General features: G+C 40.4%; 1 protein-coding gene across 1 annotated transcript in view; it reads right to left on the reverse strand.

Annotated features, from left to right (window-relative positions):
• Positions 1–4781: 4781 nt before the first annotated feature.
• fhdc1 (FH2 domain containing 1) overlaps positions 4782–19672 on the reverse strand; it is a 50451-nt gene continuing 35560 nt past the window's right edge. Inside the window, exons 3-12 of the mRNA XM_028458814.1 lie at positions 18990–19051; positions 16272–16374; positions 16058–16143; positions 12567–12667; positions 12065–12135; positions 10608–10715; positions 10403–10473; positions 9406–9523; positions 9096–9260; positions 4782–7810 (exon numbers count right to left, since the gene is read on the reverse strand). Coding sequence (XP_028314615.1) covers positions 5687–7810; positions 9096–9260; positions 9406–9523; positions 10403–10473; positions 10608–10715; positions 12065–12135; positions 12567–12667; positions 16058–16143; positions 16272–16374; positions 18990–19051 — 3009 coding nt within the window. The 3' untranslated portion in view covers positions 4782–5686. The remainder of the gene's footprint in view (positions 7811–9095; positions 9261–9405; positions 9524–10402; positions 10474–10607; positions 10716–12064; positions 12136–12566; positions 12668–16057; positions 16144–16271; positions 16375–18989; positions 19052–19672) is intronic.

A 19672-nucleotide genomic window follows, 5' to 3' on the forward strand; every position in this document is an offset into this window, starting at 1 on the left:
GGAACAAAAAAAGAGCTTCCTGCTCCTGAAACAGCAGAAGTATTTGAAACAAAACTTAGACCGATGTTACTGGAACACTATCAGTGTGATATTAAAGTAACTCAAAGTAGTGTAAGTTACATTTTAAAAAACAGTAATATTGTAATATATTACATTTTTATCCCAGTAACGAGTAATATAAATATATCCAAAATGTTTAGAGTAAATGACCCAACACTGCTGCTTACACACCATTCATTCTAGCACCAGGTGTTTCCATGCAGGCAGACCTGCTACTACTGTGTCATGTTTTTTCTGCAGTCTGTGTCTTCTCCTCGTCCTTTTCTCTCTCTTTTTCTGTTTTCTTTCAGGCGTTTTGAAGCTGGAGCTGGCAGTTGGAGGTTCAACTCCAGTATCTGTCCATCCTGTTCTGTCCTCTTGTTTTTGTCCACTAACCCCAGCTGGTCAAGGCAGATGGGATGGCTCCCAGTTCTGAGCCTGGTTCTGCTGGAAGCTTCTCTCTACTGTAGCTGATGCATGTTCATGAGGAATTCTTGGGGTTTTTTTTCTTAACAATTTATTTATATTTTGTAAAGAGTGCTCTGAGATAACTTAGTGTTAGTGTAAAGTTGAATTCATACCCAGAGTAAATATGTAAGTATTTCCAGAGTTTAAATAAAAAAAATTAAAAAAAAACATCATTATTGCGAGCACTTGATCATCTACCGTATTGTGAACTCAGTTTATCGTCCCATCTCTACTGTTTGGTTTACATAGTTGACTTTAGTGTAAGTTTACACCAGAAAGAGCTGCACCAGGGTCACAGGAGTAAAGTAGATATCTGCTGCCCTCTGGTGGCACTAATTCCTATTACACATCTCACTAAAATATTACCACACAATCAACACCTCATAATACTACACGGTCATATTTTATTTGACTAAATTTGTCATGAAATATCAGAAATAGATCTAAATTAGTGACACAACAGTCATTGTAAAATGGTTCTACCCAGCATCATCCATCCATTAATCCATCCATCCAGACAAGTTTATTTTAAATTATACAAGCCAATTTTATTATATTAGCCTTATGAAATATAAATAGTTTTACACAAATAGATAATAAACAAACATTGGGAGACTTGCAAAATGTTGAACCCATTTGACTTGTTTTTAACTAACTATTGTAATACATTGTTTTGATTGGCCAAAAAGTTGAAAAAGAAATGACTAAAATACATTTTATTTGATCATCTACACAATTCAGTTTCATTATGACTATTGAGACTTTTCCGAATATTTAGTTTCCTCTTCTAGTATTTAAAACATTTATTTCAGGGGTCACCAACATGGTGCCCGCAGGCCCCAGGCAGCCCGCATGAACCATGTGAGGGGCCCTCAGGAGCTCCATCTAAAATTTGATTTACTTTCCAGGATTCAAACTCACAAAGATACACACATATGAGAGATACAGTTAGTGCACTTAATAGAGTTAAATACTGCTGCACATGATCAAGTTTTAGTCTTAAATTACTATTTACTGTATATATGTTTATTTTCGCTGAAATATTGGGACAAATGTTTTAAGTGTTGCAGATTTGGTGTACGGTCAGTGGCATATATATATATACACATATATAAAATGTTTTTAAAAACGTGGATTTTCATAAAATATGACATCATTGCTACCTTTTACAAATCGTACGTGTTATACGAATCAATTCAAAGTTGTCTGTTAGTAGCTAGGAAAATAGGAAGATGATCATTTTCAATGAAATGCAATGAAAATGAAACAATTGCATAAACTGATCAAATAAAGTGTTTCATGTTGAAACTGAAACAAATCTTACCTTTTTAACTTAGTGTTGGCCCCATACTAGCCTCCTTTAAAACCTTACCCTGTGATTAAAGTGAAACGGTGAACATTTTAGAAGTGCTTTTTAAACTGGTGGCCCTTCGGACAATACGGTACCTTTCAAATAGCAAAGTTTCAGAAAGGTTGGTGACCCATGATTTATTGTAATTTAGACAAATTTCCCACCTTTATAAACTTCTGGGCCTTAACACTCAGTACTTTGCCCATAAGAGACACTGCGTTACCAGTCCACAGGAGAGAACGATCAACAAAAGAAGCAGCTTGACACTTTAACGCAGCATCTATTAAACTAGTAAATCTCTGTTCTATGGGGTTGCTTCACTTCACAGCTTGTCACACTGAATTTACTGTCACTTGTGACCTTTGGTGTTATAGGCTCCTCCCCACTAAAGCAGCAAATCTTTCTACAAACCCTGGCTTCACTCATCAGTTCGCTTTGAATAAAGACACAAAGTCAGTTTCCTTAATATCCAGTCACGTGATATCTTTATTTCTCTTTCTTTAGTTTGAAACATCATCAGAATAATAATAATAAGCTGCAAACAGACAACCCACTGCCCTGTAAGAGGTGCTTAGAAACAAGCTTTTGCTCAGTGTGCCATTGGGAGGATTTCAAACTTTGGGAGATCTAGAAAGATGCAGCAGAGCAGAAGATCAATCATTGACTCAGCTTTCACAACGTATGATTTGACACATTTGAATCATAATCATAAACACAAGGTCAGATAAGATACAAGAACAGTCATTCCTTCTCTGAGTACGACACACATCCTCGACCACACAAAAACGAAGAAAGAGGTACGTAAAAACTTCATAGGTATAGTACCATTTAGGGTTCTGCTAAGACTTTAGCTTTAAATGGTGACTGATGTTTGGACTGTTGCCACAGCAACCATGTGCTGAAAAGGCCAAGCGGGTATTCACATTCCTCAGCAGCTCCACTGCTGCAAGCCAGTGTCATGCGATGCAAAGGACATCCATTGTGAGGTGCAGCTAAAACAGAGGCATTGTGGGAGATGCAGAGGAACCCATTGAACCAACAGAAGTATGTTCCTTATAGAAAAACATGTTGCATGTTTAGCTTGAGTGTTTCATCTTTTATTGGCAAAGTTTACCTCAAACTTCCAAAAGAAACAGTTTCAAAGATTCATCAACATGCTGTGTTAAATGTGTTTCTCTGGCCAGATTGACTTATCCTTACGAGTTAGTTGGTGAAATACGATGACTTACTGTAAGTATCTTTCAGTCTGTAGCTTGCACTTGTTAAGCTTCCACTAGGACGATACATTTAGAAGTTACAGGTTTCTTTGGTATTGAAGGAATTATGCCTTTATTATGGATAAAACATGTCCTAATTCTTGTCTGATTGTTTGCCAGGTTTGTTACGTATTCCACCAAGGAGGTTATAATTTAACTAATGTTTATTTATTAGTTTGTCTGTCTGTTAGCAGGATAACGTCAAATGTACTGACTGGATTTTGACAAACTTTGAACCAAAGACAGACCTTATGCCATGGATGAGTCCATCAAAAAAAATTTTGGAAGGGATTCCGATCAATAAACTGATTCTGGATCAGTATATTGATCGGTTTATTATTGGCAAAATTTCAAAAATTCTTATCTTGGTTCATTATTGGCTAATCTTTTTTAAAAATGCACTGGATAACACCACTGAGTTTAATCCAGATTGACAATTTCATTGAGGTTTCTAAAAAAAAATGGGGGTGCCCATACGTTTGGAACTACTATATCGTTATTAATGGGGATAGAAATTTCTTCCAAGCCTTTAAAGTGTAATGATTGTGGCATCATGATTAGAATCACTGGTTCCAGATCAAGATAACTGTAAATATTGTGTAAAGAGGATATTTGGCTCTTGGTGGAAGTTCTCGTTTTTTGAATGTTTTTTATTTTGTCGAAAAAGTGATATATCTGAATAGACAATTTCCTGCCAAAATTGAAAAACAAAAACAAAACATTACTTAATTCAAACTTTTTTCAAGATTCCCACAGACTGAACATTTTGAGACCTTCTGTTACATCAAAAGTAGTCGAGTCATCATTATTGAATAACACATTTGGTTTTTAACATGGTTTTCTTCATGGAAAGGGTGTCAAAGTGTTTTGGTCTGGAAAGTAAATCTTAAACAAGATACACACACACACACACACACACACACACACACACACACACACACACACACACACGCCTGTCACATTGAACCTATTGTGTCACTGCTTCAGCAGCTTCATTTGCATTACAGGGAAGAGGAAGACACCCACAGCATGAGAAATACCCTGCAGGTCATGTGATGGAGCTGATTATATTATAATTGTGCACTGCTAACACATAATTAACATTAATCTTGGACAGTGAATTTGAAAATGTTGTTTTTCCACAATCGAAGTTAGTGAATTGATGATTGTCTACATTCATCTTTAAGGCAATGCATGTTTAAGTTGTTGAAACAAAGTGTTGATCAGTAAATGTAACCTTAATCAAACCAGTGTGAAGAAACTTACTTTTTTTCCCATATCACCTCAACGGCTTTGCACAAATTCTAGTTTTTAGAACTAAGGCAAAAAACCTGTAAAAGATCAAGTTTAACCTGCTATAACCATACTTAGTATACTTTATTTTTCCTCATGGGTGACGTTCCAAGTTTGTTTCTGTATCACACAAAATAATGACCACTTTAAGAATAGGTTTGTTAGGTATCTTAAGATATAAACATTAAATATGTAATTGTTTGGCTTCACCTGTATCACTCTATCCCCAAGTTAAACCAATCTCCACTGTTACTGTAAACCAAGCCCTGCTAGGGGGCGCTGTTTGGTCAGAGTAGTTTGAAGTAGTGTTTAAACATCACATGAGTTTTCTGTTTAGAAAAGCCTTTAGAAAGCAGTGAAATAATCCTGGAAGGAGATACATTTAAAAAAAAAAAAGAGGTTTAACAGTTAAAAAAAAAACAGAACAAAAAAAGATAAATAAAAAGATTATTTCATTTCATGATGCTTCCAATGATGTTTCAGAAGGTGTTCTTTCACAGTATTATTGTTGATCGAGTGTTAGCCTAAACAGGAAACCCTTCCTGTGCGTACGTCTACTCCATGATCATATGGAGGAGTTCTAACACATTTACAAACTACTGATGATACATTAGCAAAGTACGACTTCCACAGTTTATCCGTGCCTGTACATAACATTGAAACTTTACAGTGAAGTGGAGTTCTTAAGACACTTGTCTACATTTTGTATCATGCAGAACTGAAAATTCTACATTATCTGCAGGTGAAAGGCCACAGCAAGCTGTCTGAGGTATCTAGCAAATAAAAAAACCACACAGCAAATAAAGTACTGCTAGTATACAGAAGAAGCAGAGACAACCAAAACATACCAGAGCAGCAGCAAGGTATCACACTCCTGATCCTATTACCCTGAATGAAACAGACACTGAAGCTCAGTCTCCAATTGTCAAAAGCTAATTAGCAGCATTACACAGTAGGTACAGAACAAGAACAGATAAGCAGGCAAAATGTGTTTGCAGGGTTAAACCCCTGGTTTGCCATTTGTCATTTAGCTGATGCCCCCATGGCAAAATATTGAAGTCGTCATCTATAGATTTCTATCGAGGACAACAAAAACACAGTACAATGTACCCCTTTTTGTACCCCCTTCAAACATAATAACTAACTAACAAGCTTTCATATGTTTGCATGAAAGGGATACTGCAGTGTGGACGTAAAGGATGAGCAAATAACAGTATACATTTATTGCAGTAGCAAAGTGACTGTTTACGTGTCTCTGTGAAGTCTTTCTGCTACATTTCTACTTCCAGCTGGGCTTTGTGCTTTTGCTGGGTGTCGCCGAGTCTCTAGGCTGCACAGACTTCTCTGAAACTATGCTAGCCTTACGAGGATCCTCCCGTGCAGTGGGTGGTGGGGTTTCGCTACGTGACTTGCCACGACTGGCAGCCCTCAGGCTCTGCACCCGGCGTATACTCGTCCCCTGCAACCGCTCCTCATTGGTGTGGACGGTGGAAGACACACGGTTCTGCTTAGCAGAGGCCTGTCGACCCCGAACAGAAGCGCTGCGAGACGGGGTAGAAGGTACCGATGGAGGTCCCGACTCCTTCTTGATCCTGGTTGATGAGGCCACAGTGCTACGGGCAAAGCTGGGGACTTCTGAAGAGTTCTTTGCACTGAGGGTTTGGGAACTGCTGTTTTCAGAAGACGCTTCGCACAGTGTCTGTGCTTGAGCCAAGGCCAGAGCTCTCATGGTGGATCGACACATCTTCTCCTCAGGTTTAGGTATGTTCCTCACAGGTTTGGCCCGTGGTTTGTTAATAGAAGCCTTCCGGGGCATTGAGTCCCGAGCCCACCTGGAGAAGCCACCTGTGGCGCTGCCTCCTCTTTGAACTTTGGACTCATCTGGTGGCAGACTTGAGTGTCGAAGAGGCTTTGTAGTTGTCTCACTCCTTCCTCGGGCTGGAGTGCTCAGGTTGCGAAGTGGACGCCGTGTCTCTCCACCTTCATGTGCAGATTGTCTCTCTGTTTGTCTGCTGCTGCTTGTCCTGGTTGGTCTGTTAATGGGCACAACACGACGCATCCCCTGGCTCTCGCTGCTGGTCAGCATTCGGATACTTTGACCTGGGCTGCACTTAATCGCTTTGTTAGCTTTGATGCCCCTGTTTTCTGGTGCTGTGTCAGGTCTCTTCGTATCTTTTCCTGCATTTTTTTTCACCTTAGCTCTGTTACCTCTCTCTGTGTTCCAATCATCTCTGTCAGCAGAGGTAGCGACTGGAGCTGTGTCTGATTTAGGCAATGAAAGCTCATTAGTTGAGATGGACTGGTCATTGGGGGACGTGGACAAAGAGCTGCGATCCTGCTGACCATCCTGATCTCTGTTGTTGTCTGTTGTTTTGTAATGAAGTCCTTCTTTAGAGAAAGACGAACTTTCTGTTTCAGAAAAATCAAGGGTGACCGAGCAGTCAGCTTCTGTGCAGTCCGGCATGTAAAACATTGCTTTCTTATTGGATGCAGAGGTATCCAGAGGAAGGGGCGTATCGCAGGTTGTTGATGAAAACGTGTTGTGGTCCTCTTCATTCTCAGGGGATCTAAGAGTATCCATTGTCCCAGCTGATACAGCCTTAGGATCTGACCTTCTTTCTAAACTTTTACAACCCTGAAGCCTTTCTAGATTCATGGGAGTCGTTTGTATCACTTTTTCCAGATCAGTCTCGTTGCTGTGGCTGACTAAGTGCTTATGATTGCTGTTGTTGTTTGGACCAGGAAGGTCAAAGGCTTGAGGACCAGGAACTAAAGTATGCTTCTCCACATTAATGTTCATGAAACCAGTAATAGTTGAGTTAGGAGGTGGAGGGGGTTTCTCAAAAACACCATAGGAATGAGGCAAAACACTGCTCTCAGACAAGGACAAGTACTTATTGTTGTTGTGTGCGTCTTCTTTATCTTTCAGTGTAGGGGAAGAAAATCTGGCCAATGGACTGACTGGTTCAGTTTCAGCATGTGGGGACGTCACTGGTCTGTCCGGGCCCAGCTCACGGTTGTTTTCCTGTGCAAAAATCCAGGGCATTGTCTTCCGTTCAAGAGGTCGGCTGGACCGAGGTAGACTGCTAAACCTGGGATAATCTGTAGGATTCCTGGAGCCACCAAATAGATATCCTCTGAGTTCTCGGTCAGCTATGGAGGTCATGGTGTGGCGATGGCGGCGGGCGCTGGCAGATCGTCCAAGTGGGCTGTGTGGACTCTGAGCTCTCTGCTGGAGGAAGTCCAGGAGTCCCTCTTTGGTGAGCATTTCCACATCGTTCTCGCTGCTGCTGCGACCAAATCCTCCACTTTGATCCGTATCCAACCACGCACAACGCTTCTCCTCCAGTTCTCTGAGACGACGCTGCCTCGCAGCTTCTTTAAACTCACGATCCATATTGTCCTGAAAGACAATCACATGGTACTTGATACAACGTACTAAAATAATTATTCTTAATACTTTAGCACTGCCAAAAATGAGCTCTCATATTATAATAAGGGCTTGGGTTTATATAGCGCTTTTTTTGATGAGACTCAAAGTGCATTACGGACTGGGATAAAGCGGGATTCGAACCGCCAACCCTTTGGTTATTGAAGGACCTACTCAACCACTGATCCATGGCCGGCTCGGCCGCTACTATTAATCATATTTAAGACACTCAAACTAGAATTGTTGTGTTAGATTATTGTACAGTGGTATAGTGATTAGGATTTCTGCTTCACAGCAAGAAGGTTCTGGGTGCTGGGTTTGATTTAAGGGGATTGCGACCTTCAACCTTTCTGTGTGGCGTTTGCATGTTGCTGCTTTTCTTACATATTTGTATTGGCTTTTCTCTCACAGTCTAACGACAGGAATGTTATGTTGAAGTTTCTAAAGTGTGAGTGTTTGTCTGCTTTTGTGTGTTCGTTCCTGTGCAGGGTGTAAACTGGGATTGACTCCAGAAGATCCCCACAACTTAATACACTAGAGATGGGCAACTTTTATCACAGCGGGGGCCAGAAAAATGTGATTGTCTGATCCAAGGGCCACAATACTCACGACTGTGTTTATAATAATGAACAGTCTGAGCATTAATACAGAAAAGAGCAAAGGGTGTCTATGTTTTTTGTTGTCATTTAGGTGCATTTATCTCTGTGTGTTTTTTGTTGATTGGTGTTTTTGAATTCCATTTGTGTATTTTTGTTGTTGGGAGTTATTTTGCATATTTATTGTCATTTTGTCTATTTTGTGTATTTTTCTGGTAATTTTGTGTGTGCTTGCTGTTTTTTGTTTTTTTTCTTCAGTCATTGAATGCGCTTGTGTCACCAAATTGCATTTTAGGAGTCATTTTTTCCGATTTGAATTTTTTTTGTTGTTTTTGGGATTTTTTTTTTTTTGCAAATACCTTGGAAGCCACACAAAATTCGACTGAGGGCTGCATGTGGGCCTCCTGGCTGCTAGTTGTCCATGTCTGGTGTACACGATGAGGTGGAAACAGAAAATGCATTATTATATTAATCTAATGATGTGCAGAGAAATAATATTTTTTGTTTTCCAGCTAAGGCCAGGGAGCGTCACGTATTCATAGTCTGGTGTCTTCCAACTGACGGTGTCTGTAAATTAACTGCAGAAGTCAATATGTGTGTGTGCCTGTAATGTGTTTAGAGTCGCTGGGACAGGCATCCCTTTTGTCTCCTCACAAACAAACCTTGACAGCTTTATTGAACTTGTTGCAAAAGTCTTGAAAGATACGGAAGCACTCGTCCAGCTGGAAGGTGTCTTTGTCTTCACAGAAGAAATCGATGAGGGTGTTCCCTTCTTTACGCAGATCCACCCTTCGTCTCTTCAAGTCCTGAAGTGTACTCGCTGAATTCTGACACGGGACATTAAACACACAGAAACCTCTGAGAGTAAGTGACACACTTGTTATATTTGATTCAGCAGCCTCAGACACATGCAGTGGTCTGATCTCCTTATCACTCAATATGTAATGCATTACATAACAGCTGGTGCTTCACCTGCAGGAAAGGCTCCAGCTGCTGCTGCAGCTCTTCGTCTCTTTGAACTTTCTCCTCCAGGGATTTGATTCGGACATATAAGGAAGAAAACTCCATTTCAATGTTTTCCATTGAAATTCTGTGAGGAAATTAAATAAAAGGACATTATTCATAAATCACCTACAAGCTGCCTTCAGAACATGGCTTTGACAACATTTTAACATTTTAGTAAATATCGTCAGATTGCTGCAAAAACAAAAGGCCGAACTGCTGATTTCTTCACACTGCACTCCGCAGAGAGGGAGGAGGGCTATCTGCTCAGTGGTGCAGGAGCTGCACTGACGCTACACACAGATGACCTTGTAAAGCTGAAGGAGTCTGACAGTCCCAAACACTGCTATGAATGCTACTATGATAGTGGCGCTCAATTCATCTGCAAATAACACACCTGAACACTCACTGAAAAAATAAAATATTTCAATACTTGTGCATTTATATTTTCATGTAATGTATAAATCTATGTTACATAATGTTCTTTAAAAAAAGTAACTTAATTTACAAATACAATACCAAAAAATTACAGTTGTTTAAATTATTTTCTTTTAATTTTATTTTTCTATTTTAACTTACATAATTTGGTTGCTTTTGTTTTGCATTGTGCCTGATCCCGTTTCAAAATAAAAGCATTAAAATAAAACATTTTCTTGCTACCTTTGACCCTTCCTTGGCTGTAAATAATAACGTGCTTGGGTGCACACTTTGAACGTATTATCATCAAAATCTGGTGAACAATGTAAAAATCCCAACTTAGTGTATGTTTAATGAGCGCGCTAATCATTAAAGAGAAAATATACTGTAATTGGACAACTGGCTGCTCAGGTGGACGTCGTTTGATTTCATCTCCTCTACATGAGGCAGATGAAAGTGTTGGAGTCCATTTTAAATGAGGTACTCATGCTCAAACTTTTATTATAAAGTCTGATTGGAACGCACAAAATGACGCTTTTAATCACGTTACCTGGCTGCACTCTGGACTCTATGAAGCTTCTCTGGGAACTTGAGAAGTTTCTCATCCTTCTTCTTGGCTTCCTGTGGTCGACAGACACATATCTGAGACACTATTTAAAATATTTGCATATACAGTAAATCAAACCCCACCGGCCCTTCTATTACACTCAGTATTGTTAAACTACTGTGGTTTTGAAGTATACAGCTTAACTAACCATAGCCACAAAATGGAGCAGGTTCATCCCTGGCTTGTTGGCCTTAGTGTCAGCCAATGACAGAAGAGATGACAGTTTAAAGCCGACTGCATTTCCTGCATAGCCACCCTGCAAAAGGAGGCAACATTTGATATGAATGGAGAAAATGTGGCAAAACAAGCAGGAAATAACAGGCCCAATGGCCCTCATTTATCAACCTCGTGCGTACATGGGTGTAAATCAGCGTGCACATTGTGTCGTACGACTGGACCAACATGAGACTTATGAAACATTCGTATCTGACCACTCCCAGCGCACCAATGATCGGGTTTTAATAAATGAATTTGATCAAACAAACATTTGCAAGGAAATAAACGTTTCCGAGCTGAAAATCAGTATCCTCACAGCTGAGGTGAAGAAAAACTAAGATGTGTATTTTCGGTTGTGTGAAAACTGGAATTTAAGGAGCTCATTTAAACGCTCTGTGAAAGAGAATAACGGAGGAAGTTAATAGCGTTTCCAAGTTGGAGCAGACTCGGGCTGCGATCTGAATTAAATTCTCAATAACGAACTTAGCCAATGCCTAATGATGGTTTAAATGAAAAGCTGCTCATCCACAGCGTAAACGTGTTAGTTCCTGCTTTTTGATTGAGACACTTCTTTACATTTTGGTCAAGAAAAAGTATATGAGTCAGGCTTGTGAGCGCGAGCCCTGTCTCTCTCCCCCCCAGTGTGTGCTGCACAGCAATCAATGATCATATCAGGACAGAGATCCTGGCGAGACACACAGAAATATGTTGTTTACTGGCCTCAGTTGTCCACATGCTGGCAGCAATAAATAACACATTGAAATAAATGAACAAATCCTTTAAAAAGCCTAAATAGAGGCTGAGCTGCCACTGGTCCAACTTTGGATCCTCACACAGCGCTGGTAATGAGACATCGCTCCATTCACCAATGCAATGTTGTACCAAACAGGTTAAAATAACATTACACACTTTCTCTGTACATATACAACAGTAAAATACTCTGCTGAATCAGTGTGCATGTTGCGCGCTGGGTGAACCTATGCGCTCCAGCCCGGTAGCAGCTGGGTTTATCAGTGCGTTTATCAAGTATTCCGTTAAAGAGGTATGAGTAATAACGTGTGCTTTCAAAAATTGATTTTACTTTGTTTTAATAATACATTTTGATCTGTTCTGAAAGTGTGTCTGCTTATACTGCAATGACAGCTGAGGCTTGTTTAATACTTTATTTTCAGTCTCAGTCACATTAGGCTGTGCTGTAGCACAAATCCACACACTCAGGTTTCTGTACACAAGGTCAGACCAGATGTGAGATCTGATCATAGCGTACGATCACGTCAGAACCGATTAATGCCGAAGTTTGCGTGAATTTGGTCGAATGCATGTTGTACGCTCAGATCTGAGCGTACAAACAGTTCACAAATGAGGGCCAATGTCTTTTAAAGCTCTTACGGCATTCATGATGTTTCCAGCTTGCAGGACCAGGTGCAGGATTGCATGAAGCTCTTCACAGCTCATCAGCTCTGCACAAAAACATCACTTTAAGCTTTATCTGAAGGATAGGGTTGGTCATGAGGAGAAGGTAGCAGGACGATTAATAGATATGTTAGAAAGAATTTGGTTCACAGCAGCTCTTTCCAACAGAAAGATTAGACATGTGGCATTTATTGTTCAGATAAAATAATTTGTGGAAACCAATTATTTGCATTAATTTGAACATACAATAATCTTAACATGACAATCTTTAGGTTTTTTGTTGTTTCTAATAGAGATACCTTTATTAAGACTTTTTATTTTATCTTAAGACACAAAACCATGATAATATAGCCAGTTATCTTCCACTCTATCCCCACATTGGTGTATCTCAGGTGACATTTCTCTACTTAACCCCGTCTAACAGCTCCAATCTCCAATTTCTGGGTCACTATGTGTGGCTGTACGACCTGATGTTTACCTTTTGTTGCAGTGCGCATGACATCAATCTCACGGCCCATCACAGCACAACAAGGGAAGAACTCTTCCTGGAGGACCATTGCCTCAATCCGAATGTCAAAGCTGTGGACAGAATTATTTTGAGTAAAAAATAGGGGACCATTTGGTGTAATACGGGTTTGCTTTGCTGCCTCACATCATGGCGATCAGGTTTAGCATGTTCTCACTGTATGAGAGTCGGATTAATCTTAATAATAACAATAACTTGTCACTACTGTAAAACGCACACAGGGATTAACAGCTAGAAGAGCAAATCTTTTTGTGTTGCCTGGTTTGCTTTAAATGAATGAATAAAAGAATGAAGTCCTCCAACTGTTATGGAGGGGCCAAAACATTCAATATGATTCTGATTATCAACAAAATCCATAAAAAGAATTAGCTGCATTGTATTTGGGAAATACAAATGTATTTGGGAAAAATATTACTATCGGCAAGTAAAACAGTAATTTTGTTAAAAAATGGAACCACTGACTGAGAAAAGGTGGATGTGCACTGTTGGAAGACTATAAATTAAATCTGTTACCCTTTATGAACACCTGGAGAATTTAGCGCTGATTATTGATCAACTTTGTAAATAAGATACCATCAAAATGCTCAATTAAACTCAGAGCAGCTTTGAGTTTAGCATTTTTAAAAACTTGAAAATGATCTCATATTATACTGTTTTTCATCAATTTCACACAGCTGTCAAAGGTCCAACAACACTGTATTCGATATGCATTTCCCCAAACCCTGTGGTCCTGAATTTCAGCCGTCTAAAAGTTGCTCAAATGAGCTCTGCACCTTTAAATGCTAATGAGCTCCGTCTGTCGACGCCTACTTGTGTAGCCTTGACAGAATATAGGCACTTAAGTAGTTTTGTACAACCAACAACAGAGCAATTTGCGGTAGGCTTGGGCGGGCAGTAACCAAATTTTGATACCGTTATACTGCTTCCCTATTTAACCACGGTATACGGTATTACCGGTATATTTTCTGAACACTCTTTTTTCTCAATATGGACTAGTGACAAATGTCTGGACTTTATCTTGTGTTACTGCAGATTTTTCTGGTGTTTTAGAGACTGAGACATGAATACACGCATCACTATAGTTATACTGTCCCGAAGAGCTGCTGCTGCTGTTTTTAATGACGGTATTGAAACTGATACCGTTGCTATTTTTATGACCTTGCAGTATACGGTATTACCGGCCAAGCCTAATTTGCGTGTCTAGCTCTGAGCGACGACATGTCCATCTCACCGCTGGACACACTAAACTTCACCTCGGGGATGAACGCCCCCCTCTTGGATGTCTCCTATCACTGCTCAGAGGAGGTCGGCCTATAAAAATGACTCCTTTAGTGATGTAACGACAGGAGCTGAATCTGAACAGCCTGTAGGAGCGCCGTTTAACCAGTGGGTGGGCTGCAGAGACCATGCAGGAATAGCTTGTTTTCCTCATTCTGGGAGTTGGCAGGCTCAGGGAGGACCAGTTTATAGATGTAAAAACCAGAAAAAAAATGTGTTTTTCATAATATGGTATCTTTAACCATATGGGACCCGCCTAACAGAAAAAAGCTCAAACTACCAACATTTTTCATTTAGTCTCAAGAAAATCATGTTCTCCAGGTTTCTAGAATTTAGGCGTGCCATTTTTGATCTGAAAATAAGTCATGCTGCTGAAAAAGCCTTTCACAAGCAGCGTCGCTGTTGTTGGTTTGTGTCTTTTTACGTCGTGGCGTCATCTTTGAAGGTGCAAGGAGTAGAAAGTACGGATATTTGTTTAAAAAAGTAAGGAGTCAACGTAAAGAGTCGTGAAAAAAATAAATACTCAAGTAAAGTACAGACACTAGAAAACATTGATTCAATTAAAAAAATAAATAAAAATGTGAGCAGAGATATCTCCTTACATCTTTATTCATTCATCCATCACACAAGATCAAACTGTAGCTGTTGAAGCTATGACAAGCTGTTAGATTTAAAGACTGTGGTTCCATCAGTGAAGGTATAGGGCTGTGCTTTGATTGACATTAATGTTGTTTAGCCAACAAAAAAGCATTGTGCTGGCTGTGTCAAAAAAGGGTGACCTGGGGCGATCTGGGGGGCTGGGTCGGTGCGCCTGGGGGCTGGCGGTGCGGCGTGCAGCAGCCCCTCGTTGCCCAGGGCGGCCGGGGTGTGGTTATTGTCCTCGGGTGTGCTGCTTCTATTTCGGGTCCTTCTTGTTAGTCAAAGATCAACTCCACGTTAGGACTTTATTTTCTTCCGTCAAAAACATAACCACACCGTCCAAATAAAAGTTACAACTGAACCACACCCAGCATGTGTACAACATGTGTCCTCCAAAAGGAGCGCTAGAGCCCCCTAGCTGTAGGGCATGTAAAGTGAACATAAAACCAAGAGCTAACACTTCTGCCCTGGGGTCCGGTCCCTGCTGGCTCTGGGCCCACTGACGGGTGCCCGCCGGCTGCCCGTTCGTCGCGGCTCTAGCCGTCTGCTGGGCGTGGGCCTTGGCCCCTCTGCTGGGGTCTCGGGCGGGGGCTCTCTGGGCCCTCCCCTCGGGGGATTGGGTGCGGGGGTGGGGGTGGTGGGGTGGATGTCGGTGGGGGGCCTTGGGGTTGGGGGCGGTGGTGGAGTGCGCCGGCTCCTCGGCTTCTAGGTGCTTTCTCGGTTGTGTATGTGGCGGGCGGTGGCTGCCTCTCGGCTTGGTGTCTTGGGGGCGTCTGGGGGGCTGCTCGGCCGGGGGGGGGGGGTTGCCTGGGCTCCCTGGCCCCCGCTCTTTCTGCTATTCTGGCTGCGTCCTCGAGTCCGGGGCAGCGCTTGGGTTTACAGTAGCAGTATCTTGCATATACATCGGTCTACGATGCACAAGCATGCCTTGGACTGTGGGATAAAACTTGTAGTGGGCTTAACTTTAGACACCATTATAGTTAAGCCTCACGCCTACAACTTCACATCTCACATCTCACTTTACAGTAATCAACTCCTCCCCACCCTTCAATTTCTCTACCTTGAATCACTCCTCCCTGCTCTCTTCCCCCCTCACCTAGGTGTAACACTGCCCTCTCTTTTTATATTCTCCCTTTCATAAAGTGTTTCTTACCCTTCCTTAGGGAGGGCTGGTGATGGTCACAATTATGCAATAAAATAATGCAATTTATTTAATTGCAATAACACAAAAAAAAAAAATGCATTGCTGTCTAAAAAAGATTGCACTTCTTGTAGTGTTGACCTTTGACAGCATGTGCAGGCAAAAAACAAAAACAAAAAAAAAGGACAGATGTTTGTCCTTTTTAAACAACTACACATTTCACTTTCAATTGGAGATGGAATCACAGATGTGGCCTTAAAACTAAATTGTGAAAAAACCAACAAACCCCTGAATACAAGCAAAAGTCACTGGATAAATGTAGCATTTCAATTGCCTTTTATTTTCCACAGACTACCAAACATGCCCACTATTGAAATTAACTCACCATGGTACCTGGATCAAGAGGTACATAAAGGAGTCAACCAGCGTCAGCTTGTCTGGATTTCCTTTGAAAGCCTGAAGCTTCTTAGTCTTACAGGAGAAACAGAGCAGCAAAGAAAGACAAAGCTCAATAGGATGAACTTTTGTAATCCTTCATCATCCGGTTTGATCAATGAAAATGTATTCATTTCAAGTATTTGCACAAAGCTCACACAGACCTCCTGTTCATCAGGCAGCAGCTTCAGCAGATCTTTCAGCTGCTCTGCACCGTAGAGCTTTCCTTCTCCTCGCCGTATGTCGCCAATAATAGAATGGATGGATCTGAAATACAAAAGTTTTCTTTTATTCAAGTTATATAAATAATTACACAGGTGCTCTTTTTCAGCCTCCTGTGTGAACCTACACCACTTTACTTTATAATAGAGGTACCCATTCAAGGTTTCATAATAAAAGCACCAAGATACAGGTGGACTATGGGTCATATTAAGGTTTTAGGGTGTTTGGTTGAAAACTTGAGAAAAAACAAAGATATTTTTGTGCAATTATAAAAACATAAACAACTTTTCCTTCTTTGAAAGCGACCTTTGGTAGAAGTTACCTAGTATAACACAACAAGCACCTGTAAACTCCTATTGGTTTTCATGATAGATCTGATTAAGGGTTTGATTAAAACAGTAATCAACACAGACTGTGATGAATGTGCTTGTCCTCACTGTGGACTTAGAACAGAGCAGCACACAGTCAAATATCATTGAAATCCAGAGGGCAGCCATGCAAATAGACTGCAATGCAAAGAGACGCCTGATACACTTAACAGGCCCGGCTTTGGACAACTTCAGGAACACAATTAGAGTCACTTTAGGAAATCCTGACGTAAATATTTGTTAACAACGGAGCTCCAGTTTAGCAACTACAATCATTAACAACTCTCCATTATCTGAATGACATGTATTATTACCGGTATATAAGGCAGCTCTAAGGGTGACATCAGCCTCTGCCCTGAAAATTATTATAAAGAAATGAAATCCTAACTACTATTGAGAGACATTTAATAATTAAAGAGGTTCGTTTTCTTATAAAAACATTATCAGCTTGGATAAAATTGTCTTAAAGCTCCAGTATGTAGAATCGTGAGACTTGTATAGAAACAACTACGCTCACCCTCCCCTTCCTGCTTTGAAACCCTTACCGGTATCCTCATCAACGCGCACAACGTGGAGCTCTTAGCGACTATTTTCTCAACTAATGTCGGGACATTATCTTGTGTTATTGGATAGTTTTCTAATGTTTTAGAGACATAAAAGCACATATCCCTCCCTGCTGTGAGGACAGTAACTAGAGCTCCTCCTCTGCTACAACACATCTACAACACTCCACGTCCAGATTGCAAATGAATTGTTCTCTCCACATTGGATATGCTTCTTTTGGGTTTACCGATTTATGCCGTCTGTTCTCACTTTCCCTCCGACTCGGTAAGTGGGGCGGAATGCGTGCGGGCCACTTTGAGTACGCGCGGACCTCCGTCGAGTCCATTCCGCCTGAACATGTTTGTGCCTTAAACTGTTGCTTCTCTACGTTGGTCTTCTTTTTGTCGCTTGCTCTGCTGTGTAACTGTTGTACTTTACGCTGCGATGGACACTTCTGCTGGAACGTCCGTTATTGTACTTTTACTATTGATAGTACGTGAGCGACCTGACTTCAGTCAAGCAGCCAATAGTAACGCCCCAAACAGCTGATGAAGCACTCTGTTTGTAGAAAGATTTCTGATTGGCTTGAATCCATTGTCATGCTCCAGGATTTCTAAAGCTTAAATATGAAGCCAAGAGAAGGAGCAGATTTTCAGTGTCCACTGAGAACACTTTGAATTACAATATGCTCAAAGGTTAGTATGAGTTTTGATCAAATGATGCCAAAAAACTACATACTGCAGCTTTAAGTATGTTTTCAGTGATATCATCAGCAAACTAGACATAAGTGAAGGTTATGGGAAAATAAAAATGATTTAGTACCTTTGATCCCAAAGTGGGGTACGTGAATTAAAAAAAAAAACAACAGGAAACTAGAATATAAATAGAACAGTTAATGGTAATGCTAATGCTAGGCTAATGCTATTGTTAGCCTTACGCTAATGCTGGGTTAAAGCTAATGTTAGGTGAATACTAATGCTAGGTGATTGCTGTTGCTAAGCTAATGCTAGGCTAATGCCATTGCTAGGCTAATGATAATTCTAGGTTATTGCTATTGCTAAGATAATGCTAGGTTAAAGCTAATACTAGGTCAATATCAATGCTAGGTTAATGGTATTGCTATGTTAATGTTAATGATGATGCTAGGTTATTGCTATTTCTAGGTTAATGCTAATGCCAATGATAAGCTAATGCAGTGTGACACGAGCAAGCATCTGTGTCCTCACTTGTATTTTGTTCAGGAAATGCAAATATTGTAGTTATTATTATTATCAATATTATTATTATATAATTATTATTCATCAACGGGATAGGTAAAATTCACTGTAGGGCTACATTGTATATAACAATACATTATTGTGTTTTTTAAGTGTGCAGGAGTAGGGGTACATGATCTGAAGGGGTACGGGACTGTGAAAAGTTTGGGAACCACTGGTTTAGTACATACATCAAAATCCGACAATGTTTCAGAGTAGAAGCATTTAACCTGGCCCTACTATTAATCATTAGACTTGGCTGGATTCAGTAGAAGTCATAGATTATTTCCTACACTTATAATTCAATAAAATACATGCCAAGAACAGGCAATAATGTTCATCCTTACACTTTCCTGGACTCGAGAGTCTTGATAACATTCGTCATAAGATGGCCTGAGGCTTCTTTAATGACACATATTGAACTGCATAGAGAATAGTTTTTCACTCATCTTTACATTACAATCCCTTTGACTCAGTAGCTTGAAGGACTCACTTCTTAAACTGCTTGAGGAAAATTCCCACATTCATCCCTCTTTTTGAGTCCAGAATGCTGATCTGGGGAAAAAAGAGTAGAAAATGATTAGTACACAGCAGCAAGTGAAGAGAATCACATTCAGCTCTTTTCTCTTTGTGACTCTGTGTGTTTTCTATGTGTCTTTAACATCCACAGGATCACAAATATTCCCATGAGCCACATGTTGCATCCCGCCCTCAGTAACAATGGCGTGTATGGTTCCCTGGACAGATGAGAGTACAGTAGGTACCTTTTTTAAAGGAGCCTCCCTCACAACAACATTCAAACACCTTTACACCCAAGGTTCAAATCATTATGTAAGAAATCCAGCCATGCAACCATGTAATTAGTTTACCTATAACAGCATGCACACCTATAAAGGAGCCTCCCTTTTAACACCTCAATCAAACACTGTTAGGTAAACTGGGAATGATCAAGGAATAAAGTTTACTTAACAGTCAACTCAAAAACTTGAAGAAGCCTCCCTTATAACACTTAATTACAGCTTTTAATTGTCTATCAAACACCACTAAAGGGTAAACTGAGGATGATCGTGATAGGAATCATCTAATTAGTTTACCAACAGTCGCACACCTAAAAAACAGCCTCCCTAATAACACAGACCTTTTAAATATCATCAAAACACTTCTGTAATGTAAATG

This window comes from Gouania willdenowi, chromosome 1 (assembly GCF_900634775.1).
Source record: "Gouania willdenowi chromosome 1, fGouWil2.1, whole genome shotgun sequence".
In the NCBI taxonomy this organism is placed as follows: domain Eukaryota; kingdom Metazoa; phylum Chordata; class Actinopteri; order Blenniiformes; family Gobiesocidae; genus Gouania; species Gouania willdenowi.